Genomic DNA, 27723 nt, shown 5'->3' with positions numbered 1-27723 from the left:
TGCATTGTGGTTAATGAAATCAATGCTATAAACTGGCCAGCAAGCATTGATTTATCAAAGCACAGTTAAAGGATAACAATGGGTTGTTATTTTTATTTGTCTTTAATTCAGATCTCCTAAGGGGCAAGTGTGTAACAAGAGGGGTTTACATTTTAATGACTGGAGTCCTGATTGTTCAGGTTATTTCCTGACTTTAGTTGCAGTTTAGGATTTGTCAGCGAGTTGATTTGCAGCCAGTTCTGTATGGTAAATAAAACTGGGCCGGGTTAGCTAATCATTGAACTCCAGCTTTCTCCATGCTCATGCTTTATGTTATAAATTTTAGACAGAGAACGATGGGAGAAATCAGCTTGTTAATAGTTGCTGCTGTTCTCGGACAGATTGGGTGCAGTGACCGTGAAGGTAAGCCGCTTTCACATCTCAAGAAAACGTAAAACATTGCAGGCTTCATAACTTGTTCAAAGCTGTTTTGCTGAAGAACTAAAGACACCGCCTGCCCATTCCCTCCACAGATGCTTCCACAGAGTTCCTCCAGCACTTTGTGTTTTGCTCAGGTTTCTAGCTTCTGCAGTTCCTTGAGTCTCCATTTCTCTTTCTCTGTCTTATATCTGTTTTTACCAACCTTTGCCCGATTGCTCCATGTGTCCTCTCTAAACCTCAGCCAGAATTTACACCCGAGCACACTTGACCCTCAGCCAGAAGGTTGAGGATTCAATCCTCACTCCAGGGGTTCACACTAAACTTCAAGGTCACTACGTGAGTGTGGTACCGAGAGAATGGGAGGTCTAATCTCCCAGGAGAGTCATTCAACAAAGTCACAATCTGCTCTCACAGATGGCGATACAAAGCCCATTACATTATTTTGAAGAACAGGTGGCGCAGCGGTAGAGTTGCTGCCTTACAGCACAGGAGACCCAAGTTCTATCCCAACTACCGGTGCTGTCTGTATGGACTTTGTACGTTCTCCCCGTGACCTGCATGGGTTTTCTCCGAGATCTTCGGTTTCCTCCAAAATCGTTCAGGTTTGTATATTAATTGGCTTGGTAAATGTAAAAATATCCCAAGTGGGTGTAGGATAGCGTTAATGTGCGAGGATCGCTGGTCGGCGTGGACCCGGTGTGCTGAAGGGGTAGGGTACTTTTCGGCGCTGTCATTCCGGCGCCGCTGTTTCGGTGCCGCTGTTTATTGATTTTTGAAAAATTATTGAAGCATGTTACAACCCACAAACCTAGAATTGTTTTAAAGAGCCACCGACGATGTTGACATTAAATAACTTAAGATGGATTTAAAACCTCACTTTATTCAATGAAGTAACATTGTGGCGTTAGTTGTTCCTAAGCTATCATTTGATTGCTGACTGCGCTCGTGATATGCTGGAGATAGCTGTAAAGATGGCTGGGAATCACGGACCAAGTATGTTTACTGTGCATATGTGTAGTCCAAATGTCACTATCTCTTTCACAGTGGTATAACGACAAATGTTTTCACTATCTCTTTCACAGTGGTATAACGACTAAATCAAATCTGATCGAAATGGCTCAGTAGTTTAGTTTGGCTTGCTAGTGACAGGAATTAACCACATAAGCCATAAATCAAGACATTATTTAGTCAATCTAAAAGCAGAAATAATTATATGACTTTAGCAAACGATTTCCTAAGCAATTATTTTCATAAAATATGATTCCAAAATAGTATCCCTTCGCTCCATAGTGTTTCAAAGAAACAGCGGTGCCGAACGGCGGCGCCGAATGGTACCATTCCGGTGCCGAAGGGCCTGTTTCCGCGCTGTATCTTTAAACTAAACGAAATCTCAAGTTTAGTTTAGAGATACAGAGTGGAAACAGGCCCTTGGGCCCACGGAGTCTACGTCGACCGGTGATCTCCAATACACAAGCACACATTACACACAGGGGACAATTTACAATTTTTTACTGAAGCCAATTAACCTACAAACCTATATGTCTTTGGTGTGTGGGAGGAAACCGGAGCATCCGGAGAAAACCCTCATGGTCACAGGGAGAACGTACAAGCTCCATATAGACAGCCCCCGTAGTCAGGATTGAAGCCAGTTCTCTAGCGCTGTTAGGTAGCAGCTCTGCTGCTGCGCCATTCTAATATTTTTCATATCCTGGCTTTTTATAGGACAAATTTCATTCAGTTCTCTTAATTTTTAAGAAAGTTATGGGCTTTTGACTGTTCACGATCACAGCTTTTTTGTTATGTCCATAGAAAATCAATAGGGAACAAAATGCTCATTTCCGAGTATGAAAATGGCCATAACTTTTTATTATTTTTTATTAATGGCCTTTAAATCCTTGGAGATCAGTAGTTCAAATTTAACTAATCTTCCTGGTCTTCCACCTTCAGGCCTCTCTGCTCCACCCATTCTAATTTTTCTGCTGGAGGGATGAACTGCAGAATCTGGTTTACACTGAAGATAGACACAAAATGCTGATGTAACTCAGAGTACCAGGCAGCATTTCGCAAATCGCGTTTTAAACCCGCCCCCCTCTAAACGGCGCCAAAATCGCGCACACCGCAGCGGCAGATTTTCAGCGACGCTTCAGGTAGGCTTTGCAACATACCTATTTATAGGACATCACAGAGACAGAATATCTGGTGATAACAATTTGTGATTTGCAGAATGTTGCCATTGAACATGGAACATGGAACAAAGAACAGTACAGCACAGGGACAGGCCCTTCGGCCCACAATTTCTGTCCCCATCATGATGCCAAGTTAAACTAATCTCCTCTGCCTGCACGTGATCCATATCCCTCCATTACCAGCATATCCATATGCCTATCCAAAAGCCACTTAAATACAATATTATATCTGCTCCCACCACCACCTCTGGCAGCGCATTCCAGGCACTCCCAACGTAAAAAAAACTCGCTCCACACATCTCCATTAAACTTTGCTCCTTCATCTTAAAGTTATGCTTCCTTCTTGCTTTTGACATTTCCACCCTGGGAAAATACTTGAACTATCTACTCTGCCTCTGCCTCCACACACCTCACACTTGCTTGAATCAAACACCTATTCTCCACGAAAAGGCACAAAATGCTGGAGTAATTCAGTAAGTCAGGCAGCATCCCTGGAGAACATGGATAGGTGATGTTTCAGGTCAAGACCCTTCTTCAGGCCAGAAACATCAACTATCCATTCTCTACAGAGACATTGCCTGACCTGCTGTTACTCCAGCACTTTGTGTCCTATCGTGTATTAACCAGCATCTGCAGTTCTTTGTTTCTACCTATTTCTGCAGCTGGTCCCGATCCCACTACACTTTGTGGTTCATTAACTCGCTCCCACATTGCAGCAGTTTGGAATGTCTGAAGATTGTGATCAGTGCAATGAAATGCAAGTTGTTCCTTACGTAACACAACACAGCATCCTTCATACAGTGTGATGTCTGGAAGTGGAGACATTCCGGCTTAGCTTCAGCACATGACATACTTACAACCCAACGGTATGAACATTGAATTCTCCAATTGTCGGTAACTACATACCCATCCCCTCCCCCCGCTCCCTTGTGCCTCACCTGCACTCGCACCTATTTGTCCCCTCCCTCCCATTCCACCTACATTTCTTCCTCTACCTTCACGATTCACAACTCTTAATCCTATTGTGTCACATCTTTTCATCTCTGGCCTAGTCCAACCATCTGCCTTTTAAAGCCCTTCTCACCTGTATCCAACCATTATATGTTGGGCTTTGTCTCCTCCTCTCTTCCAGCTTTCTTCCCCCCTCTGAAGAAGGGTGCCAACACAAAACATTGCCTATCCATGTTTAAGAAGAAACTGTAGATGGTGGAAAATCGAAGGTAGACAAAAATGCTGGAGAAACTTAGCGGGCGAGGCAGCATCTATGGAGCGAAGGAAATAGGCAATGTTTCGGGCTGAAACGTCAACTATCCGGTCTGAAGAAGGTTTGCGGCCTATTTCCTTCGCTCCATAGATGTTGCCTCACCTGCTGAGTTTCTCCAGCATTTTTGTCTACCTATCCATGTCCTCCAGATATGCTGCCTGACCCGCTGAGTCATTCCAGCAGTGTCTTTTTTTTTGTAAACCAGCATCTGCAGTTCCTTGTAGCAACATATGTTTAGCCTTGATGTCTAATTGTTAAAGACAAGAATCCAATAAGCATGCTAGCAATTATCATCACCTGCAACAGTGTGCCCTCACCTCCAGATCTCTCTGTTCATTTCACCTTTTACAATTCCTTCCCTGCTGTTCACCCTTCCTAACCTGCAAGCTTTCCTCTCCACCCTTTATTACATTTCCATCTCCAGCCGTCTGGTGATGCTGAAAAAGTCCAGAGTCAAAGAAGAGTCATCTTCCACGGCTAGATCTGAGGATGCCAGGAAGATCAGCAAGAGTTTGACCTTCACTGAGTCTCAGGGAAGTGTCAATATTCACAGTCACAGAGAAATACAGCATGGAAACTGGCCCTTCGGCCCAACTTATCCATGCCGACCAAGATGCTCCATCTACCTGCCCACTTACCCGCGTTTGGCCCATATACCTCTAAACCTTTCCTTTTTTTATTTTTTTTATATATTTTTTTATTAAAGGTAATCAATTACAATGCTTCAAACAACTTTATATCAAATTAATTCAATTTGCATTAAGTAAAACACTAGTAATACTTATCTACTATTTTTTTAGAAATAATGATAGAGAAAGAATAGAACAGTTATAAATCATTAAGAGAGTGATTAAATAATAATTTGATTATATATAAGAAAGAAAAGAGAAACGAAAAAAAAAATAAAAAAATAAAAAAAATAAAAATTTTTTGAGTAACCACAATATGTATTATTAATAACACTACTACAAGTGATAGTATCAATAAAGACATATATGTTAATTCCAATATAAAAATGAATTATTCTCACCAAATCCCGCAGGGTGCACGCCGAGCTGTGTTGCCAAGAACAGCTACTTCTCTAAATACTGTATATATGGAGACCATATCTGTTCAAAAGAATTATACTTGTCCAATAGGACAAATCTAATTCTTTCCAGATGTAACGTCTCCATCATCTCTGTTGCCCACATTTTGGTTGTGGGGGATAATGTTCCCTTCCAAAATTTCAATATGATTTTTTTCCCAATTATCAAACAGTAATCAAAGAAATTTCTTTGATTTACTGTAAGTGATAGATGTAAATCCGGAATTCCAAATATTATTAGCTTTGGGTTAGGGTCCAATTTAACTTTGATGACTTCAGAAATAACTTTAAAAATTTCTGTCCAGTAATAATTCAATTTAGGACATGTAACGAAACTATGTATTAAATTTGCCTCTGCTTTCTTGCACTTATCACAAATAGCGGAGAGATTCGGAAAAATACTATTTAATTTAGTTTTCGAATAATGTAACCTATATAATACTTTAAATTGTATCAGTATATGTCTGGCGTTTAATGAACACCGGTGTATTCGTTGTAGACTTTCTTCCCAGTTTTCTTTTGTTATAGCCAATCCCATTTCATTTTCCCATGCTTGACGATATATTTCCGTTATTGGATTCTCCTTATCCAAAATGATGTTATATATATAGGCTATTAATTTTTCTGTATTTGGATATAAATTAAACAGTTCGTCTAACAATCCTGCTTCTTTATTTTTATAATCTTGTGTATTGGATTTAATATAATCTCTAATTTGTAAATACCTAAACAAATGTTGTGGAGACAATCCATAAATATCTTGTAACTCCTGGAATAAAATAAATTTTCCTTTTCTATAAAGGTGTTCTATCCTTGTAATTCCTAAATCATCCCATTGTTTAAACCCCCCATCTAATATAGCAGGTTTAAACGATGGATTATTCATAATTGGTAATCTAAATGAGAGATTATCCAAATGTAGAGTCTTAACTATTTGTTTCCAAATACGTCTATTATTATATATTATTAGGTTGTCTTTATAATATTTTTTTTGTACTTCCGTTGGTGCAAAAATTATCGAACCTACATTGAAAGGTAGACAGTCTTCCTTTTCTATATTTAACCATGTCGGTTCATGATCCATATTTACCCACCAGAAATTCATATTCTTAATCTGAACAGCCCAAAAATAATATAAAAAGTTTGGAAGTGCTAATCCTCCATTTATCTTAGCTTTGCATAGATGTTTTTTATTTATTCTGTGATTTTTATAATCCCAAATAAAACTATTGACAATATTATCAATTTTTTTTAAAAAAGTTTTCGGAAGAAAAAAAGGAATAGCCTGAAACAAATATAACAACTGCGGTAGAAATACCATCTTTATGGCACTTATTCTACCAATCATGGATATAGGAAGTGTTTTCCAATATAAAATATTTTTTCTAAGTTTATCTAATAGTTGAGGATAGTTGGATTTTATTAATGAGTTATGAGTTTTAGTTACGTTAATCCCTAAATATTTAAGTTTGTCTGTAACTACTTTTAATGGGTATTGTTGTAATGTATTTAGATTTATTCCTGTTATTGGCATAATCTCGCTTTTATCCCAATTAATCCTATACCCAGAAAATGCACCAAACTTAGTTATAATGTTTAGCAGGTTGGGAATACTAATTTCCGGTTTTGTAATATAAATCAAAACATCATCTGCATATAAAGAAATTTTATTAATTGTTGTATCAGTATTATAGCCATATATTTCAGGTTCAGATCTAATTTTTTCCGCCAATGGTTCTATCACCAATGCGAACAATAAGGGTGATAACGGACATCCCTGTCTGCATCCCCTAGAGAGTTTGAATTTGGCTGATAAAATTTGGTTAGTCAAAATTCTTGCCATAGGATTCGAGTATAAAATTCTTACCCATTTACAAAATCTATCCCCCAATTGAAACTTTTCCATTATATTAAATAAATACATCCATTCCACCTGATCAAACGCTTTTTCTGCATCTAGTGATATAACCGCTAGTTCCGTATCTCGTATTCTTTTTGAATATATAATATTAAACAAACGTCTGAGATTATGGGATGAGTAACGTTTTGGGATAAAACCTGTTTGATCATAATGTATTAATTTAGAGATCACTAAACTTAATCTCCTAGATAAGACCTTAGTTAATATTTTTTGGTCTGTATTTAAAAGGGCAATCGCTCTATATGATCCAGGATCTTACAAATCCTTATCTACTTTAGGGATGAGTGTAATTGTGGATTCATTTAAAGATTCTGGTAATTTTCCTTGGTCATATGCATATCTATACATTATTTGTAATCTTGGGGAAATCAGATCTTGAAATTTTTTATAAAATTCTGCACTCAGGCCATCTGGGCCCGCTGCTTTTCCGTTCTTTAGCGAACTAATTGATTCTATAATGTCTTTTACTGTTATTTCAGCATTTAACAATTCTCTACCTTCCTGATCTAAGCTATTGATTTGACATTCTTGTAAAAATATTTCCATACTATCTGTTTGTCCTGTTAGTTTTGACGAATAAAGATTTTTATAATATTGTAAAAATCTATCATTAATATCTTTTGGAGTAATTAATATATTTCCATACTCAGATCTAATTCCGTGTATCATCTTCTCATCTTCTAATTTTCTAAGCTGTCGTGCTAGTAATTTTTGTGGCTTATCTCCAAATTCAAAATACACTTGCTTAGTTTGTTGAAAAAGTTTAATCACTTGATTAGAATATATTTTATTTAATCTATATTTTACTGATGCAATTTTATTACTTAACTCTTTGGAAGGCTGTTTTATATTTTCATTATCTAGACGTTTTATCTCATTTTCTAAATTTTATTCTATTTTTCGATTTTCTTTATTGAGATGTGCTTGTGCGGATATTATTGCGCCACGCATGAATGCCTTAAATGTGTCCCAAAATAGTGATGGAGAAGTTTCAGGATTATCATTAGTTTCAAAAAATAATTTAATCTGATCCATCACATATTTACAACAGTCATTGTCCTTTAATATCTGAGGGTTAAATCTCCAGGTAGTAGTTTTATTAGATATATCTTTTAATTTTATCTTAAATGTTAATGGCGCATGATCCGAGATGATAATATTATGATATTTTGCATCATACGTAAAAGGAAGTAATTTAGAATCTATTAAAAAATAATCTATCCTCGAATAGGTTCCATGTACGGGCGAGAAAAAAGAATATTCTCGTCCGGATGGATTATCTAACCTCCAGATGTCTTTAATATTAGATGTATTGATAAAAGCATTTATGAATTTACTTGATTTCGAGGCAGCTTTCCTTTTTGCAGATGATCTATCTAGATAGTTATCTAAAGTACAATTTAAATCACCTCCAATTATTAAATTGTGTTGAGTGGATATAGGAATATTATTAAATATTTTCTTAAAAAATAATGGATTATCAAAATTAGGGGCATATATATTCATTAAAATTACCTTTTTTGAATATAATTCCCCTGTAATTATTACATATCTGCCTTCTTTATCCTCTATAATAGAACTTTGTATGAAAGGTATACCTTTGCGAATAATTATTGCAACTCCTCTAGATTTATGAATAAATGTAGAATGATACACCTTAGAAATCCATTTAGCTGTTAATCTATGTTGAGCCAGGAAGATCAGCAAGAGTTTGACCTTCACTGAGTCTCAGGGAAGTGTCAATATTCACAGTCACAGAGAAATACAGCATGGAAACTGGCCCTTCGGCCCAACTTATCCATGCCGACCAAGATGCTCCATCTACCTGCCCACTTACCCGCGTTTGGCCCATATACCTCTAAACCTTTCCTATTCATGCACCTGTCCAAATGTCATTTATAATAAAAATGACTTTGTGGTGCTGTAGAGCACGGAAACCGGCCCTTCGGCCCACCTAGTCCATGCCATCCAAGTTGGCATACAGAGCGAGTCCCATTTGGCCCATAGCCCTCTAACCCTTAACAAAGCTTTTCACTGTACCTCGTTACATGTGACTGTCTATCTATCTATCTATCTTTTATCTATATATAACTAAAGCTGATCTTGTGCTCTTGCGTGGTTTTTCTATTTGCGCAAAAATGGTACGCGATTGTAATGTATATAATGTAATTAGCATATGTTATGTCTTGTACGAGGGGACACATGCGCTAGGGGAGACTCATGGAGGCGTCCAGCAATAAAGAAGCGTGCTAGTTTACTCCTGTATCTGAGAGTTCTTCTGAGTCAGTTCCAAGTACCCAAAATACACTACAATTGGCGACGAGGATGGGATAGAGTTTGTGAACTCACCCACAGGACTGTTTTGCAACACACAGGATTGTTTAACAGTTTAAACTGTAGATACGGAGTTGTGTCGCAGTTGTTTGCGAGCTGGACAAGAGAGGCCTGCAGATCCCTCTATGCCGGGGACTGCATTTAAAACATCAGCTGTACAAGTCGGCGAGTTTTGTCAGGCTATCTCTATGTTGTGTCTACGTGGCAAGATGTCGTCCTTCGGGTTGTTACTCATTTTAGACTGAGTTTTCCTTTTGTCAAATTCCTCAAGCTGAATAGTCTTTGTATAAGTTTTAGGTGAATTGTTACACCAAAACACACAACAACAGCACGAAGAGGATAAAAGAACAGAAAAGGAAAGAAGAAGGACTGTCAGAAAAAAATAAGGTTGTGTTTGGAAACAAAGTGGAACGGCACCAAGCCAAAAGATTTGGCGCCAAACGGTTTTGGATTGGCGCCAAAGAAAAGCAAGGTCGGAACAAGAAGCAAGGAAAACAAGTGGGGCAGTAAGTAAGTGTCACCGAAGAAAGCAGCCAAAAGCTGGAAGCCTAACCAGCAGGACAGCGACGGTGTCAACTTACCTGGAACATTTTCCAGGGCTGTGCAGCCAAGGCAAAAGGGGCAGAAGAGGCCCAGCAGCTGCCACCGACTTCGGACGTTTTCCAGGGCTGTGTAGCCCACAGCCAGGCCCAGGAGCTGCCAACGACGTCGAGTGAGGGCCTAGTACCGGGTAGGTCACGGACAGGTCCAGTGAAGCCACCGACGAAACGGAGTCAGCCCGGCTGGGAGAAGAGTCAACCCGGTCGAGGGAGAAAGCCGGCAGCGTGAGAAGCGGACCAGCAGCGAGAAAATAAAGCCCGGCCACGCGTGAGAAGCGGACCGGCAGAGTAAAAGAAAACTGGCCGCGAGAGAAGCGGACCGGTCGTGAAAGAAAGCCCGGTCGGGAGTAGAGTCAGCCTGACCGTGAGCAGAAAAGAGGGTCCGGCCGCGCAAGAGAAGCGGACTGGCCGATGGGGAAAGCCCGGACGTGAGAGGAAGTCCGGCCCCGAGCAAAGAGTGGGTCCGCACGAGAGAAGCAGGACAGCGCTCAAGCACTTCAGCCCGGTCGGGAGTAGAGTCGGCCCGGTCGTGAGCAGAAAGTGGAGAAAGCCCGGTCGCGAGAGAGAGCCGGCCGAGGGAGAAGCGGGTCCGCGCGAGAAAAGCGGGAACTAGCAGCAGTAACTAGCAGTAGTCGACTTGGCAGCGAGCCAGCGGCAGCAAAAGTAACGGTGAAGCCCGGAGGAGCCAGCAAAAGCAGCAAGAGTGGAGGTCTGGTGAGGCCAGCAGCAAAAGTACCGGTGGTCGAGAAGGCAACGGTGTCCATAGGCCGACAAGTTGGACAAGTGAAATCCATCAAAGTAAAAGCAGGACTGTAGAATGTAATGCGTTGTTCACTATTCCTTCACAGTAAAAGCAGGACTGTTTGGCTGTAATGCATTGGTCACTGTTATTAATAGTAAATCTGTGTGCATAGCAGGAATATGGTTAAAATGTTCTAAATGTCTATTAACATGAAATGTTGGTTAATAGTATAAATCTATTATTATAAGAATTAGTAATAGTCAGTGGGCTGGATCACTTAGTATGTAGAAGGATTAAGTCTAGTGCAGAATACACAGTGAGAGAAAAGAAGATAGTGCACCTGAATAGCAACAGATAGCATGGCTTTTCAAATTGTAGGAAACGTACCCCAGTTAGATTCTGGGTGTAATTTTGAGAAATGGACCAAAGTCTTGGAGGCTTGTTTCATTTCCAATGATATCGCTGCAGAGGAGAAGAAGAGAGCATGGTTCATATTAGGCTTAGGAAGAGAGGGTTATCAGACCTTACATATGTTACTACTGCCAGCAAAGCCCACAGATAAAATGTATGAGGAGTGCAAGGAGGCATTAATGGCTCATTTCTCGCAAAAACCTCCAAGGGTATCCAGAGGCAAGGAGCCTGAACTAAAGAGGGCAGAGAGTCTCTCAAAGGACCAAGGTCAAGTGCAAAAGGACAAAGGTCAAGTGCAAAAGAACAAAGGTCAAATGCAAAAGGACAACGGTCAAGTGCAAAAGGACAAAGGTCAAGTGCAAAAGGACAAAGGTCAAGTGCAAAAGGTCAAATGCAAAAGGACAACGGTCAAGTGCAAAAGGACAAAGGTCAAGTGCAAAAGGACAAAGGTCAAGTGCAAAAGGACAAAGGTCAAATGCAAAAGGACAATGGTCAAGTGCAAAAGGACAAAGGTCAAGTGCAAAAGGATAAAGGTCAAGTGCAAAAGGATAAAGGTCAAGTGCAAAAGGACAAAGGTCAAGTGCAAAAGGACAAAGGTCAAGTGCAAAAGGACAACGGTCAAGTGCAAAGGGACACAAGTCAAGTGCAAAGGGACACAAGTCAAGTGCAAAATGACAGGTCAAGTGCTAAGGGACAAAGGGCAAATGCAAAGTGGCAGAAGTCAAAGGCAAAGAGAAATTGCCATCCAAAGGGCAACCTTAGCTATTCAAGCTGCATTCAGGGGTATGAATGTACGGAGAGAAATCCGGAACAAACAGAAGGCAGCAACGGTAATACAAGCAACATTTAGAAGGCACAGAGTATACCGTCAATACAAGGCAATGAGATTGGCAGCTATAATAGTACAAACCCATTATAGGGCTCACCTTCAAATGGAAAGTAATCGCAAAACTTACATGAAGGAACGCAGAAGCGTTGTACTGCTTCAGGCAGCCTACCGTGGAATGCTTGTTCGAAGGCAACTGCGGGGCATGCATAAATCTGTCAAGGTCATACAGACTTATTATCAGATGTATAAACAGCGTCAGTATTTTAAGAAACTACGCTGGTCTGCCATTGCTGTACAGCAACGATACAGAGCATGCCAGATAAGAGATGTCCAAGTGAGACAGTATAAGAGTTTGAGGGAAGCAGTGGTGTGTATTCAGGCCTTATACCGCGGGATCAAAGCCAGAGTATTGGTAGAGAAAACCAAGGCAGCACGCTGTATTAAGTCATTCATAAGAATGTGCATTACAAGAAAGCATTTCTTGATGCAAAAGGCGGCTGTAGTCACTTTGCAAGCTGCATACCGTGGTTACCGATTAAGGGTACGGTACAGAGCTATGTGACAAGCAGTCATTTCGATCCAGAGATGGTACAAAGCATGTAAAATAGGGCATTCCCAGTTTGTGCAATATCAGTCAATGAGGGATGCAACTATTACCATTCAGACTGCCTACAAGAATATGGTGGTTAGGCAGTGGGTTAAGCAAAAGAGAGCTACTGTAAAAGTGCAGTCAGTACTCCGTATGAGTTGGTATAGGAAAGACCTAAGGAGACAAATAGACGCACAACAGAAAAGGCTGAAACGATACAAAAGGCTTAAACGATATAGGAAAGACTTCCTCAAACCGATTTATACAGCAGTTGTAGTGCAGTATCACTACCGTGCTTATGTAGTAAGAGTAATATACAGAGCGCAAATCAAAGCCACTGCTGTATTGCAAGGACAGTATAGATCCTACTTCTTGATGAATAACCAGAAAGGTGATTTAAGAAGACAAATAGACGAGCGGCAGAAAAGGCTTAAACGTTGCAAAGAACGGTTAAATAAATGTGTGACGATGAGCAAAAAGCTGTTAACAGAAAAGTCTAAAGAAGAGAGGCTTGTCGGTCGAGACAAAAGTATGTAGGACCGATTGCGATTAGGACACTTCAGTATAGTCCAGCATGGAGTTTCCTTCACTGAGCAATGGACAAATGTTTATGCATTGCAGAATGTCATTATACAACAAGAGCAGATAAATACGTAGCGCCAAGAAATTGAGCGACAGAGAGCGACTGAAAAACGAAAACCTGCAGTCATGTGTCAGATCCCACCTACAAATAAGGAACAGAAACAGAGGAAATGTTAACTGTAGCAGAATTTCAAGAACAGGAAGAAATCTGCAAATTAGATTAGGATATTTAAAAAGAGAAGAGGCAGAGATACAGGTAGAGCTAGAGTGATTAGAAAGATGAGTGGAATGAACCATTATAAGTGCTAAGTTTAGATACAGTTTACAGTTATGAGGTTGTAATGTCAGATGACTGTAATAATATAATTTTGCAACTGTGTGTTAATCAATTATACTTAATGTAGTAGAAATGGTGTTATTCGCCTCCAAGCTAAAGGGGGAGCAGTGTAATGTATATAATGTAATTAGCATATGTTATGTCTGGTGTGAGGGGACGCATGCACTAGGGGAGACTCATGGTGGCGTCCAGCAATAAAGAAGCGTGCTAGTTTACTCCTGTATCTGAGAGTTCTTTTGAGTCAGTTCCAAGTACCCAAAATACACTACAACGATAGCGCTACAATTTCTCGCCAGCTCACTCACTGTTCTCCTGTGCTGCAAGTGCAATAAATTTTGTTCCGATCAGTGGTATATTGTAAAAATTAGCGAGGTTTAAAAATCTTAAAAACCGCGCGTGCCAGTCAGCGCAGCACGGATTGGTCTCTTCTCCTGTTACTCTCCGGACCGTCTGCCCCTTCCTGCGCCATTGCATCTTTACTGGAGCTGAGGAGGGATGCTGTGGATGGCCGGCGGAGGTCTCCAACCGGACACAATTTTCAGAGGGACCGGAAACGGCGTGACGCGGACTCGGAGATGTCGCCAATGTCACTAAACGAAAAGTGGAGACTCTGATCTTATTATCAGCGGAGGAGAACCGGCGGAGAGGAAATTATCCGCGCCTGCACAAATAGGGGCTATGGATGAGTGGTGGAATATGTCGTTGGGGGAACGGGATGTGTTGGGGGAACAGGTGAGTGGTGGCATATTGCGTTGTGGGATGGGTTGCGTTGGGGGACCAGGCTTCCCATGTGACTGGGACCCAACGGGTCCCACTTAGTCTAGTATAAACCTAAACTTAACCACTTCCTATATATACATACTGTATGTGTTTTGGAAGTCAGCATTGTATCCAATTCTCTAGCTTCTTGTGTCAAATCATTCTAGATGCGGACTACCCTCTGAGTGAAAAAGATGTTCCCAAATCTCTCTTAAACCTCTCCGCTCTCATAGTACGCCTATGCCCTCGTGTTTTACAATCCACTTCCCTGTGAAAAAGACTGTGAGCATTTACTTCATCCATGCCACTCATGATCTTGTACACCTCGATAAGTGTGCCATCAACCTTTGATGTTCCAAAGAAGAAGACCCAGCCTATCCAACCTATCCAATTAACTCACACCTCAAGCCCAGGTGACATCTTAGTGAAACAAGGAACTGCAGATGCTAGAATCTTGAGCAAAAACCAAAGTGCTGGAGAAACTTAGCGGGTCAGGCAGCATCTGTAGAGGGAATGGGCAGATGATGTTTTGGATGGGAACCCTTCTTTAGATTGACATCCTGGTGAATGTCTTCTGCATCCTTCCTGTTGCCGACTGACCAGAACTGCACACAGTACTCCAAGCGTGGTCCCACCAACAAATTGCTTTTATTTTTGTTTTATTTCCTCTAAATCTAGTTTTCCTCCAAAACAAAGATGCAAACGACATTTTGCAGAGGCAGAAACGAGCCAACTCATTGTTCGAGGAGATCAAGTCAGGAAACATAGAGCGGGAATGCCACGAGGAAAAATGTTCCTTTGAGGAAGCACGGGAAGCATTTGAAAACAAGGAAGACACGGTAAGATTTCTTTACAGACCACATTACCTTTGGTGAATAATTTGTGAAGTAAGCCCAGTGTGCAGAATATCTGGATGGTAGAGACCTCAGATAGACACAAAATGCTGGAGTAACACAGTGAGTCAGGCAGCATCCCTGGAGAAAAGGAATAGGTGAAGTTTTGGGTCAGAACCCTTCTTCCGACCCGAAATGTCACCTGTTCCTTTTTTCCAGAGATGCTGCCTGACCCGCTGAGCTACTTCAGTACTTTGTGTCTCTCATCAGTATAAACCAGCATCTACAGTTCCTTCCTACATGTAGAGTGACCTCAGCCAGGCATCGGGTTTATGCAAGTAAAGAGGCTCAGGTAACTGAGGAGTTTGTGGTGAGTTTGATTTTCCACTTGACATCCCAAATCATCCTCCCAAAAGCCTGGTGACCTAGAGTGAACCCTTAGATACATGAGGGCAGCACCGTAGAGCAGCTGTAGAGCTGCTGCCTCACAGCGCCAGAGACCCGGTTCGATCCTGACTTCAGGTTCAGTCTCGGGGTGGAGTTTGCACATTCTCCCTGTAACCGCGTGGGTTTCAAGGTCCGTTTATTGTCACATGTACCAATTAAGGTACAGTAAAATTTGAGTTACCATACAGCCATACTAAGTGAAAAGCAACAAGACACACAAACACATAACATTTAACATAAACATCCACCACAGTGGATTCCACATTCCTCACTATGATGGAAGGCAATAAAGGTCATTCTTCTTCCTCTTGGTTCTCCCGCGGTCGGGGCAGTCAAACCATCCACAGTCGAGGCGATTAAAGCCTCCGCAGCCGATGATCGAAGCCCCAGTCGGGATGATCGAAACTCCCACGTCGGGGCGGTTGAAACTCTCTCCGCAGCATGGAGCTCCCGATTCGGCCTCTTCCTACCAGAGACCGTGGGCTTCACAATGTTAAAGTCCTCAGGCCCCGCGGTTGGTGCTTTGAGCCCCGGCAAAGGGATCGCAAGCTCCGCGATGTTAAAGTCCCTCAGACTCCCGCGGCTTGGAGCACCCGCCGGTCTCCAGGAAAGGCCGGCAACTCCACGATGTTGGGCCGCAGTGGGGACGGAGATGCAATATGAAAAAAGGTGCATCTCCGTCGAGGTAAGAGATTTCCCCCAAACCCCTGCCCCTCACATAAAACAAACCAACGACCACTAAAACATACTTTTTAGCACATACTAAAAATAACAAAAAGAAGAAAGGACAGACAGATTATTGGCGAGGCAGCCACTGCTGGGTGTTCTGGTTTCCGCCCACGTCCCAGACGTGTGGGTTTGTAGGTTAATTGGCCCCAGTAAATTTGCCCCCTGGTGTGTAGGGAGTGGATGAGAAAATGGGACAACATAGAAAGAGTGTGAATGGGTGATTGATGGTCAGTATGGACTCGGTGGGCCGAAGGGCCTGTTTCCATACTAAAATAAATGTACCTTCCACCTGCACCCTAACAACTCCTCAACCTCTGATATCCAACCCTTGCCCAGTCATTATTCTCCTCTGCTCCAGAACTATCTTCTGAGCTCTTTCTCGTTGCTGCCTTGTCCCTCACTCTGGCAAGATTTGGCTCTTCCAATCTTCCTTCCATCACCTTTCATAAACTTCCTGCTGGCAGCAGCTTCTTTCTTGTGAAGCTGGTTTGACTGTTAGGACCCTTAGGGCAGCACGATGGCACAGCGGTAGAGCTGCTCCCTTACAGCGCCAGAGACTCTGTTTGATCCTGACTATGAGGTTGTACGTTCTCCTTGTGACCGCGTAGGTTTCCTCACGCAGTCCAAAGTGTACAGGTTTGTAGGTTAATGGGCTTCGGTAAAGACTGTAGTGTGTAGGTTAGTGTTGGTACACTGGTGATCGCAGGTCAGTGCGGACTCGGTGGGGCAAAGGACCTGGTTCCACGCTCAAGCTCTAAGCTGAGCTAAACTAAACTAAATGCCCATTGGGAATTATGCCTTTATGATTGCTGTGATGGCCATTTCCAGAAGGTAGAAAATGCTAAATAATTTCTGATAATTAACATTTGGAGAACCAAATGCTGTTAACTTCAGCTTTCAAGCTTCTAACTGTGAGGATTAAAGTTTGTTTTTGGCCAGCAAGGATGTTCCAATTAGAACCATGGTGTCATGGAATCATATAGCATGCAAACTGGCCCTTCGGCCCAACTCAGTATCAGTATCAGTATCAGTATATCTTTATTGTCATTTTCCTGAGTACTCACATACCCAGAGGAAACAAAAAAACGTTACTCAACCAGTGTCCATTCAGTGTGCAGTACAAATAACAACAAATAACTAGAAATAAAAAACATATATCATGAACAAATTAAATTAAACACTCTACTCTCTACTAAACATCAACAGGCGTTCCGATCGACAGCTGCTGCAGTGTGTCCAGGTTGATGGTTGGTGCGCGATACTTTGGCAGGGGGCTAAGTCTGTTTATCAGTCTTATAGCCTGCGGGAAGAAGCTGAGGAGCATCCTGCTGGTTTTGCAGCTAATGCTCCTGTACCTCTTCCCAGATGGCAGGATGGAGAATATGTGATGCGATGGGTGGTAGGGGTCTTTAATGATGGAGATGGCTCTGTTGATACATCTCTTCCTGTATATGTCCAGCAAGAAAGGGAGTGGAGCATCAATAATCCTGCTGGCGGTCTTCACAATCCTGTCAAGTTGGTGCCGTTCGTACGCCTTGCAGCTCCCGAACCAGGAAGTGATGCCGTTGGTTAATGTGCTCTCGATTGTCACCCTATAAAAAGTTCGTAGATGTGTAGTGGGGAGACCTGCTTTACGTAGTCTTCGGAGAGGGTGTAGTCGCTGTTGGGCTCTCTTGACCAGTGCTGTGGTGTTGGTTGTGGACATCAGGTCATCTGACAGGTGGAGTCCTAGGAACTTCACGCTGCTGACCCTTTCCACATCAGTTCCATCGATGTGCAGAGGTGTATGGTGTTGTTTTCCCGCCCTCCTGAAGTCAACCACCATCTCCTTAGTTTTTCCCACGTTGAGAATGAGGTTGTGGGATTTGCACCATCCTGTGAGCAGCTCCACCTCCATCCTGTACGCCGACTCATCATTGTCACTGATGAGACCCACCACTGTTGTGTCATCAGCGAACTTGTTGATGAAGTTGTTATTGAGTCTAGCAGTACAGTCGTGTGTAAGCAGACTAAACAGCAGGGGGCTTAGGACACAGCCTTGGGGCGAGCCAGTGCTCACGGCTATGGTTTTTGATGTCCTACTGTCCACCCTGACTGTCTGCTGCCGTTGTGATAGAAAGTTCAGGACCCAGTTACATGTGCCAGCATCAACCCCCAATAGCTCCAACTTCTCCACCAGCTGCTGCGGAATGATTGTGTTAAACGCAGAGCTGAAGTCTATGAAGAGGATCCTGGCATAAGTATTTTTCCGATCAAGGTGTGACAGTACGAGGTTCAGTGTTGTTGAGACTGCGTCCTCTGTGGATCGGTTGGCTCTGTAGGCGAACTGCAGTGGGTCTAGGTCGGCAGGTAGACTCTTTTTGATGTGCTGCATAACCAGTCGCTCAAAACACTTCATTGCTATGGGTGTTAGAGCCACTGGTCGAAAGTCATTATGGCAGGCTGGGTTTGGTTTCTTCAGGACAGGGACGATGGTGGCACTCTTAAGACAGTTGGGCACTACTGCCTGGCTGAGTGAGATGTTAAAAATGTCTGTGAAGACATCTTTCAGTTGCTCGGCGCAGTCTCTTAAAACGCATCCAGGAATGTTGTCCGGCCCTGCAGCTTTGCGTGGATTGATGCTGGCAAAGGCCTTTTTAACTCCGGCTGCGGACAGCCTTACTCGTTCTTGCCAACCAAGTTCCCTAACTAAGCTGGTGCCATTTGCCTGCATCTGGCCCATATCCCTCCAAACCTTATCAATCCATGTACCTGTCCAAGTGTATTTGAAATGTTACAATTGTACTTGCCTCTACCACTTCCTCTGCAGCTCGTTCCATTTAGGTACCATCTTCTGTGTGAAAATGATACCCATCAAATCCCTTTTACATCTTTCCCTTCTAACCTTAACCCTGTGCCTGCTAGACTTAGACTCCCCAACCCTGTTCAAAAGACTGGGACTATTCACTTATCAATGCCCTTCATGATTTTGCACACTCCTACAAGATCACTCCTGGGTAGAAAGACCCAGCCAATCCAACCTCAAACCCTCCAGATCTGATAACACCCTCCTCAAAAAATGTTTGCACTATTTCCAGTTTAATGACATCCTTCCTGTAGCAGGTGACTAGAACAATACACAGGACTCGAGATATGGCCGTATCAATATCTTGTACCACTGCAACATGATATGCCAACTCCTGCACTCAATTCCCTGTCCAATGAAGCCAAGTATGCCAAACACCTTCTTCACCACCCTGTCTACCTGCATTGCCATCTTCATGGAACTATGAACCTGTACCTCTAGGTCTCTCTGTTCTACAACTCTGCCCAGGGCCTATTTACTGTGTAAGTCCTGTCTGATTTACCCTACCAAAATGCAACACTTTGTATTTAACTGAATTAAACACGATCTGTCATTCCATTGCCATTGGCCATTGGCCCGATTGATCAAGATCCTATTGTAATCATTGATAATCTTCTTGACTGTTCACTCTACGACCAATTTTAGTGTAATCTGTAAACTTACCAATCAGACCACCAACATTCACATCCAAATTGTTAATATAAATAACAAAGAACTGTGTCCCAGCACCAATTCCTGTGGCACACCACACGTTAAAAGCCCCTAGTCTGGAGCAACCTATCACCACCCTCTTTATCCAACTTTCAAGCCAATTTTGCCACGAGACTCCCTTTGGGCAAGAATTCTACTAGGGTTTATGAAAGTGCAGACTCTCAGTTGCGCCCTTAAGTGATAAATTTCAATGATTCCACATATATGCATAACTTTATATATATTTCCTCTTTTTTATAGCATGAATTTTGGAATGAATATGTAGGTAAGAGTTTATTAATTTAATAACTTTTAACTTAATCTTTTACTGGTTTGTATCAATGTCTGCCTGTTCCATTATCATCATTTAGTTTGAAGTACAAATGTGAGTCCACATTTCTTCCATCATTAGATCTCATTCACAAGGGGCTAAATTATCCAATCCCTCACTCCCAGATCCTGAAGCAGGGGGGGGGGGGGGGGGGGGGGGGCAAGGAGGCAACAGTGTGTGTGTGGGGGGGGGGGGGGGGGGGGCTGATTCCTCCGTTTCTCAATGACCAAAACTGGACCAAATTACTCAAGTGTGGATCCTGTCAGCTCTGTCATATGCTGGCCCTATTTGTCCACATCTCTCCAAACATTCTTATCCATGTACCTGACAAATCTCTTTTAAATGTTACTTTACCTGCCTCAACTACTTCCTCTGGCATCTCGTTACATACACACACCATCCTCTTAATAAAAAAAATTGCCCCTCAGGTTTGTATTAAATGAAGTACCATTGAAGAAACTATTAAAACTTTTCCCTCTCACCTTAAACCTATGTCCTCCAAACTTGATTCCCTACCCTGGGTAAATGACTCCTGTACATTCACCTTATCTATTCCTCTCATGATCATATACTCCTCTATCAGATCAACCCTCTGCCTCCTGCAGCCTCAGGTCCTAGTCTGCCAACGCTCTCCCTAGAGCTCGGGCTGTCACATTCACCCTACCTATGCCACTTGGAACTTAACCTGCAATATGCAGGAGGGAATATAGGAAGAAGGGGTTTGACCCGAAATGTCACCTGTTTTTCTCCTGAGATGCTGCCTGACCCGCAGCATGTAACTACTCCAGCACTTTGTGTCTATCTTTGGTATCCGATATAAACCAACATCTGCAGTGCATCTGCAGTTCCTTTCGACACACAATGCAAGCCATTCCTGATCAACGTTTGTAGTCTCAGGACCTTCCAACACACCTTAGAATGGATGTTTGTCTTTTATGAAGATCGTCTCCTTGCCTTTCGTTGCAAACCCCCCCTTCGATGTGACTGAGGCTTTGCAAGCTCTGAGGCTCCAGTAAATGGAGATCTTGTGCGGTTTCCACATTAAAGTGAAGCTGATTCCTTTTCAGATGGAGACCAATGTGACTCTAATCCTTGTCAAAACCAAGGTAACTGCAAAGATGGGATTGGCTCTTATGCCTGCTGGTGTCAACCAGGGTATGGAGGGATAAACTGTGAGATAGGTAAGGAGAACCTCCCCAGAAGGCAGTGCATTCACACCTAACTTACAGTTTGATTCTGGAATTGTAAGCTGATTGTTCAGAGGGTGAACATGATATTGTTTATATGTTTATATTGTTGAATATCGGTGTGTTTGTGCAGAACCTTTAAAACTCTGTAATTTTGAAAACGGAAGATGTCACCACTTCTGCAACAAGGATGCAAAGAATGGAGTGAGGTGCACGTGTGCCCCGACCTACAAGCTTGGTGCTGACCAACAATCCTGCGTCCCTGTAGGTAAGGCCATAGACCGAGGCCACAGCCCTGTTCCACCACTGTCTTTGCAATGAGTTGCCCCAGGTTCAGAACTCACAAACAGGCATTGAAAGTCAACTGAATGCTTGTGTTCCAGCCCCAAACCCTCAAGGCCCCTTCCCATCTTGTCCTAACCTTCTTTACCTCTTTCCCTCCTGTACATCCCACGTCCCATCAAACACCTCGTGTATCTGCACAAATTGTAGCAAGTTCCACACTCTCCCCACTCGTTGAAATGAAGAGCAAAACACAAATTCCTGGAGTAACTCAATGGGTTGAGCAGCATCCATGGGGAGGGGGGGGGGGGGGGGGTGAATGAAACGAGTCACTCCTGATGCAAGATCCTGACCCAAAACATCAAACAATCCCTTTTCCTCTACAGATGCTGCGTGACCCACTGAGTTCCTCCAGCAGTCTCTTTTTTTGCTCTAGATTCCAGCTTCTGCAGTCACTTGTGTCTTCTGTGGGAAGAGGAATCTTCGTGATTTCCCAGTCAGATTTACATTCACCCTGTGACCGCGTGGGTTTTCACCGGAGGCTCCAGTTTCCCCCACACTACAATCACGTGTAGGTTTGGCTTCCGTAAATTGTCCCTAGTATGGAGGATAATGCTAGTGTATCGCTGTCGACATGGACTCATTGGGCTGAAGGGCCTGTTTCTACGCTGTATCTCTAAACTAAACCTCTATAAGATTAGCAATGTTACAAAATTTTGATATTTAAAAAATCAAGTCTGTAATTTATCCCATCAGATAAAGCATAAAAATAAGTTTAATTTGACACCTAATTCACTTTCATATCTCAAGTATTTAAAAAGTTATGGCCATTTTCATACTGGGAAATGAGCATCTTGTTCCCTATTGATTTTCTATGGACATAACAAAAAAGCTGTGATCGTGAACAGTCAAAAGCCCATAACTTTCTTAAAAATTAAGAGAACTGAATGAAATTTTCAGTTATCATAGATTGAAGCATTCTGAAACAAATATAAAATAATCTTACTTGGATGACCTGAAATTAAAGCATATAATTAGTTAGTTACCTAATTGTAGCTAATTTCAGACTTCAATTACTAGATCTAAACATCTATCCATTTCTTAATAAATGATTAACATTTTTAAATAGCCTAAATGTCCAAATAATATTCACAAATAATTCACAATAAAACATGATTTTAAAATCTAATTTACATTAATTTATAGGCCAAATGGAAGGAATTTAGTGTTTAATTGCTGTAAATAAATGTCCATTTAAATCAGCTTTCCAGTGGGTCCCTGTGGAACGCGCTGGTTTAGAACGTTCACATTGCGGTAGATTTGTGCCCCAAATGCCGAGAAAAATACTGCGGGATATAATGGGCCCAAAATGAGCTACTCGCAATATTAAACTTTGTATAAAGGGATCTTTAGAAGCCCTTTTTAATGTAAAAATATACAGCCAACCTTCTGTGGTTTGCTTTATGAGACCCTGCGGTTGCTGGCGGTCGCGGGTTTAGAGATTGATTTTTAAACTACTATAACTATTATTCAAGGCCTTTAAACCTAATAATAGCTTTTGCGACGGGGTCTTTCAGCGATTTTTCGTTAATAATTAACTAGGCTGAACATTTTCGATTGGAACAGCTTAGAGAAAATCGCGTTTTAAACCCGCCCCCTCTAAACGGCGCCAAAATCGCGCACACCCGCAACGGCAGATTTTCACCGACGCTTCAGGTAGGCTTTGCAACATACCTAATAAGATCACCCCTCATCATCTGCGCTCCAAGGAATAAAGTCCTAGCCTGCTCAAATCTCTCCCTTCTCCCACAGGGAGCCACCCATGCGGGCGAATCGCAGAGATCAATGCAGTGCGGTCACTGGATATCACTTTTGGAGCCAACAACACTGATGCACTCAAGTCATCATCGAGTAAGGTCATGGACAAACTTCGGGTGTCCAATGGGACAACTGTCCACAGGCTCAGTAACATCACGGGAGCCTACAACTACACCAACATCCGACCATCAGCGGCTGACCACACCAAAATAGTGGGCGGTGAGGAATGCAGGAAAGGACAGTGCCCTTGGCAGGTATGGTCCACACCTTATAAACATAGAACAGCAGAGCATTAGATCAGGCCCTTCGGCTAACAATGTCTGCTGAACATGATCCCATGATCAACTCGTGTCCACATGCACATAATCCATTTCCCTCCATTCCCTCTGTGTAAAAAAATCGTATCCCGTATATCTGCTTTAACCTTTGCCCCCCCTCAGCTTGAACTTATGTCCTCTCGTCTTTGATATTTCCATCCTGGGGGGAAAAGTTCTGACAACCTGACAGTCTGAGGGCATTTCATGACTCCAGGATATCTGGAACCTCTGTGAAGTGTTTATAAACCCAAGAGTCAAGAGTGAAGAGTGTTAATTGTCATATGTACTGACAATGGAACAATGAATTACAAACTCCGTACAGACAGCACCAGTAGAAACATAGAAACATAGAAAATAGGTGCAGGAGTAGGCCATTCGGCCCTTCGAGCCTGCACCGCCATTCAATATGATCATGGCTGATCATCCAACTCAGTATCCTGTACCTGCCTTCTCTCCATACCCCCTGATCCCTTTAGCCACAAGGGCCACATCGAACTCACTCTTAAATATAGCCAATTAACTGGCCTCAACTACCTTCTGTGGCAGAGAATTCCACAGATTCACCACTCTCTGTGTGAAAAATGTTTTTCTCATCTCGGTGCTAAAAGACTTCCCTCTTATCCTTAAACTGTGACCCCTTGTTCTGGACTTCCCCAACATCGGGAACAATCTTCCTGCATCTAGCCTGTCCAACCCCTTACGAATGTTGTAAGTTTCTATAAGATCCCCCCTCAATCTTCTAAATTAACCATATAACCATATAACATATAACCATATAACAATTACAGCACGGAAACAGGCCATCTCGACCCTTCTAGTCCGTGCCGAACACATAATCTCCCCTAGTCCCATATACCTGCGCTCGGACCATAACCCTCCATTCCTTTCCCATCCATATAACTATCCAATTTATTTTTAAATGATAAAAACGAACCTGCCTCCACCACCTTCACTGGAAGCTCATTCCACACAGCTACCACTCTCTGAGTAAAGAAGTTCCCCCTCATGTTACCCCTAAACTTCAGTCCCTTAATTCTGAAGTCATGTCCCCTTGTTTGAATCTTCCCTACTCTCAGTGGGAAAAGCTTTTCCACGTCAACTCTGTCTATCCCTCTCATCATTTTAAAAACCTCTATCAAGTCCCCCCTTAACCTTCTGCGCTCCAAAGAATAAAGCCCTAAATTCTAGCGAGTACAAGCCTAGTCTATCCAGTCTTTCTTCATATGAAAGTCCTGGCATCCCAGGAATCAGTCTGGTGAACCTTCTCTGCCAGGATCGAACCCGGCGCTGCGCCACTGTGCCGCCCTCTCCTTGTCCAACCTCTCCTTGTATCAAATACCCTCTAATCCAGGCAGCATTCTGGTAAACCTCCTCTGCACCTTGTCCAAAGCCTCCACAATGGGCTGAACAGAGTTGTACAAGATTCCCTACCTTTAGCCAAAAGCTCTGATTATTTTTCCAGTAAAACAGCCAACATACTACTGTACCCATCCTGTTCTACACATTAAACTGTACAGAGTGTGGTGTATTTGCTTCCTGTGTCAGGCTATGCTGCTGGACAATGAGAAGAAAAAATCATTCTGTGGTGGAACCATCCTGAATGAGAAATGGGTCATCTCGGCAGCCCATTGCTTCATCAAGCCTATTGACTTTACAGTTGTTGTTGGTGAGTATTCCTTGACCACGGGTTACTTCCGCTTTTGTCTGTTTATGAGGCTTGAGCATTATGAGAATGCAGAATATAGTTTCTTGCCATCATAGCATTACAGCTCCAGGGGGAAACCCAATAGAGAGGGGTGCACAGTGGCGCAGAGGTAGAGTTGCTGCCTTACAGCACCAGTGACCCGGGTTCGATCATGACTACAGTTGTTGCCTGTACAGAGTTTGTACATTCCCGCTGTAACCGCGTGGGTTATCTCAGTGCTCCGGTTTCCTCCCACACTCCAATGATGTACAGGTTTGCAGGTTAATTGGCTTTGGTAAAATTGTAAATTGCAGCTACTGTGTAGGATGGTGCTGGTGTACAGGGTGATTGCTGGTCGGCGCGGACTTGGTGGGCTGAAGGGCCTGTTCCTACACTGTATCTCTGAAGGCTAAAACCTAATGGTCTGCGAAGAGGTAGGTTGGAGAATCAGACAGTATCCCAGCTTAAGGAAGGACCATTCATGAAGCCTGATAACAGCGGGGAAGAAGCTGTTTGTGAGTCTGGAGGTGCACGCTTTCAAGCTTCTGTACCTTCTGCCGGATGGAAGCTTGATAGTGTGGGGTGAGACGTGTGTACCGAGATACCGAGATACAGGTTTGCATGCTAACCACTCAGCAGAAAGACAATACAGGATTACAATCGAGCTATCCACAGTGTACAGACACATGATAAAGGGACTAATGTTTAGTGCAAGATAAAGTGCTGTAGAGTCCGATTAAAGATAGCCTGTGGGTCTACTATGAGGTAAATAGTAACTCAGGACCACTCTCTACTTGGTGGTAGGATGGATCAGTTGCCTGATAACAGCTGGGAAGAAACTGTCCCTGAATCTGGAGCTGTACATTTTCACACTTATGTGCCTCTTACCTGATGGGAGAGGGGAGAAGAGGGAGTGAGACTTGTCATTGATTATGCTGGTGGCATTGCCAAGGCAGGCTGAGGTGTAGACGGAGTAAATGGAATGGAGGTTGGTTTGTGTTTGGTCTAGGCTGCGTTGACAATTCTCTGCAGTTTCTTGCATTCTCGGATGGAGCTGTTGCCAAAGCGGCTGCCTTTGCACTCTCTAACTCCTGTAACGTTGCAACAGGCGAGCACAACATTGGCAAGCAGGAACACACGGAGAGGTACCACCAGGTGAAAAAGGTGATCCAGTACCACAGCTACAACCACAACATAAGCCGCTATAACCATGACATGGCTCTGATCCTCCTGACCACCCCCATCATGTTTACCCCCTTCATCGTCCCCATCTGCCTCCCAGAGAAGCACTTTGCGGACCAGGTGCTGATGACGCAAACCTACGGGATGGTGAGTGGCTGGGGCAAGCTGCACTCCATGGGGGGCGACCCTCAGGTTCTGCAGCGGATTAACATCCCCTACATTGAGCGCAGCATCTGCAAGGACTCCAGCAAGTACAGAGTGACCAAGAATATGTTCTGTGCCGGCTTCCCGGACGCCACCAAAGATTCGTGTCAAGGAGACAGTGGTGGGCCCCACGTCACCAAATACAAGAACACCTGGTTCCTCACCGGCATTGTCAGCTGGGGAGATGGCTGTGCAAAACAAGGCAGGTATGGCTTTTATACCAAGGTCTCTCGCTATCACCCCTGGATCATAAGTCAAATGGGAAATTGATTTACAGGGAAGGAGCAGCATGTCTCACTGCCTGGCATGCAGCAGCCTAATGCTTTTGGAAATGAAATATTCCCGATATCCAAAATCCAACACACACAAATTTCTTGCCTGTGGCCATGTGATAAATAATAAGAATCATCTTCAGGGATGTTTCCATTAATCAGTGTTTGGTGTTAGATTTATGTGCATTTTGTAAAACTGTGCCATATTCTTGTCTTGGGCAAGATTTTGATGATAAAATAAATCTCTGTCCATATGACCCCTGTGCCAGCAGTATTTTGTCAGTCACGGTGAGTAGCAATCCTGTTGTCCATGACTCTGCATCTTCACTGTGGGCAGAGACCTCACCTGACGCCTGATCCCAGCCCATCAAGGCCGACTGCCTATTTCCACTTGGAATCTCATGGACTAGGAGTTTGGTTTAGTTTAGTTTAATATTGTCACATCTGCCAAGGCACGGAGAAAAGCTTTTGTTTGCATGCTATCTAGTCAAGAACCAGAGGACATAGGTTTAAGGTAAGTGGGGAAAGATTGAATAAGAACCAGATAGGTAATATCAGAAGCTGTGAGCATATGGAACGCGCTGCCAGAGGAGGTAGTTGAGGCAGGTATAATAACAACATTGAAATGTCATTTGAACTGGTATATGGATAGGAAAGGTTTAGAAGGATATGAGCGTGCAAACTCCACACACACAGACAGCACCTGAGGCCAAAATCAAACCTGGGTCTCTGACGTTGTGTTGCAGTGGCTCTACCCACTGCACCACTGTACAGGGTGTGTACCTCTGACGACTAGCTTAAGTCCCCCCATCCAACACCTCAAGCTATTGGCGAGGTTGGTT

The 27723-nt window shown here is 43.0% G+C and overlaps 1 protein-coding gene across 2 annotated transcripts; it reads left to right on the top strand.

The window, feature by feature from the left end:
* On the top strand, positions 1-27138 carry f9 (coagulation factor IX). 2 transcript variants are annotated; one of them, XM_033030307.1, is made up of 9 exons: positions 1-123; positions 326-402; positions 14739-14899; positions 19866-19890; positions 21003-21116; positions 21256-21390; positions 23217-23476; positions 25085-25205; positions 26332-27138. In XM_033030307.1, exons 2-9 carry the CDS (start codon positions 336-338, stop codon positions 26877-26879), a joined length of 1431 nt encoding a protein of 476 aa, XP_032886198.1. In that variant the 5' UTR covers positions 1-123; positions 326-335; the 3' UTR covers positions 26880-27138. The 2 variants fall into 2 exon arrangements, with proteins under 2 accessions (XP_032886198.1, XP_032886197.1); XM_033030306.1 differs by having other exon boundaries at positions 44-402.
* The last annotated feature ends 585 nt before the right edge of the window (positions 27139-27723 follow it).

This window comes from Amblyraja radiata, chromosome 12 (genome assembly GCF_010909765.2).
Source record: "Amblyraja radiata isolate CabotCenter1 chromosome 12, sAmbRad1.1.pri, whole genome shotgun sequence".
Taxonomy (NCBI): Eukaryota; Metazoa; Chordata; class Chondrichthyes; order Rajiformes; family Rajidae; genus Amblyraja; species Amblyraja radiata.
The sequence above is the reverse complement of the archived record's forward strand: the minus strand, read 5'-3'. Positions and strand labels throughout refer to the sequence as shown.